Here is a 576-nt window from a genome sequence, read left to right on the forward strand (position 1 = left end):
CCGATGGCGGCCCCGCGCTGGGACCCCCTCCGCAACGACTCGCTGCCGCCCACGCTGACGCCGGCCGTGCCCCCCTACGTGAAGCTCGGCCTCACCAGCGTCTACACCGCGTTCTACTCGCTGCTCTTCGTTTTCATCTACGCGCAGCTCTGGCTGGTGCTGCGCTACGGCCACAAGCGGCTCAGCTACCAGAGCGTCTTCCTCTTCCTCTGCCTCCTCTGGGCCTCCCTGCGGACGGTGCTCTTCTCCTTCTACTTCAGGGACTTCGTGGCGGCCAACGCGCTCAGCCCCTTCGTCTTCTGGCTACCGCGTTCTACTCGCTGCTCTTCGTTTTCATCTACGCGCAGCTCTGGCTGGTGCTGCGCTACGGCCACAAGCGGCTCAGCTACCAGAGCGTCTTCCTCTTCCTCTGCCTCCTCTGGGCCTCCCTGCGGACGGTGCTCTTCTCCTTCTACTTCAGGGACTTCGTGGCGGCCAACGCGCTCAGCCCCTTCGTCTTCTGGCTGCTCTACTGCTTCCCCGTGTGCCTGCAGTTCTTCACCCTCACGCTCATGAACTTGTATTTCACGCAGGTGA

At 63.4% G+C, this 576-nt stretch overlaps 1 protein-coding gene across 1 annotated transcript in view; it reads left to right on the forward strand.

Annotated features, from left to right (window-relative positions):
- The first annotated feature begins 3 nt into the window (after positions 1 to 3).
- GPR137B (G protein-coupled receptor 137B) overlaps positions 4 to 576 on the forward strand; it is a 36,550-nt gene continuing 35,977 nt past the window's right edge. The window contains exons 1-2 of the mRNA XM_006920733.3: positions 4 to 195; positions 393 to 572. Of these exons, the coding sequence (XP_006920795.1) occupies positions 4 to 195; positions 393 to 572 (372 nt within the window). The remainder of the gene's footprint in view (positions 196 to 392; positions 573 to 576) is intronic.

The sequence above is a fragment of the Pteropus alecto genome, unplaced genomic scaffold, assembly GCF_000325575.1.
Source record: "Pteropus alecto unplaced genomic scaffold, ASM32557v1 scaffold189, whole genome shotgun sequence".
Classification (NCBI taxonomy): domain Eukaryota; kingdom Metazoa; phylum Chordata; class Mammalia; order Chiroptera; family Pteropodidae; genus Pteropus; species Pteropus alecto.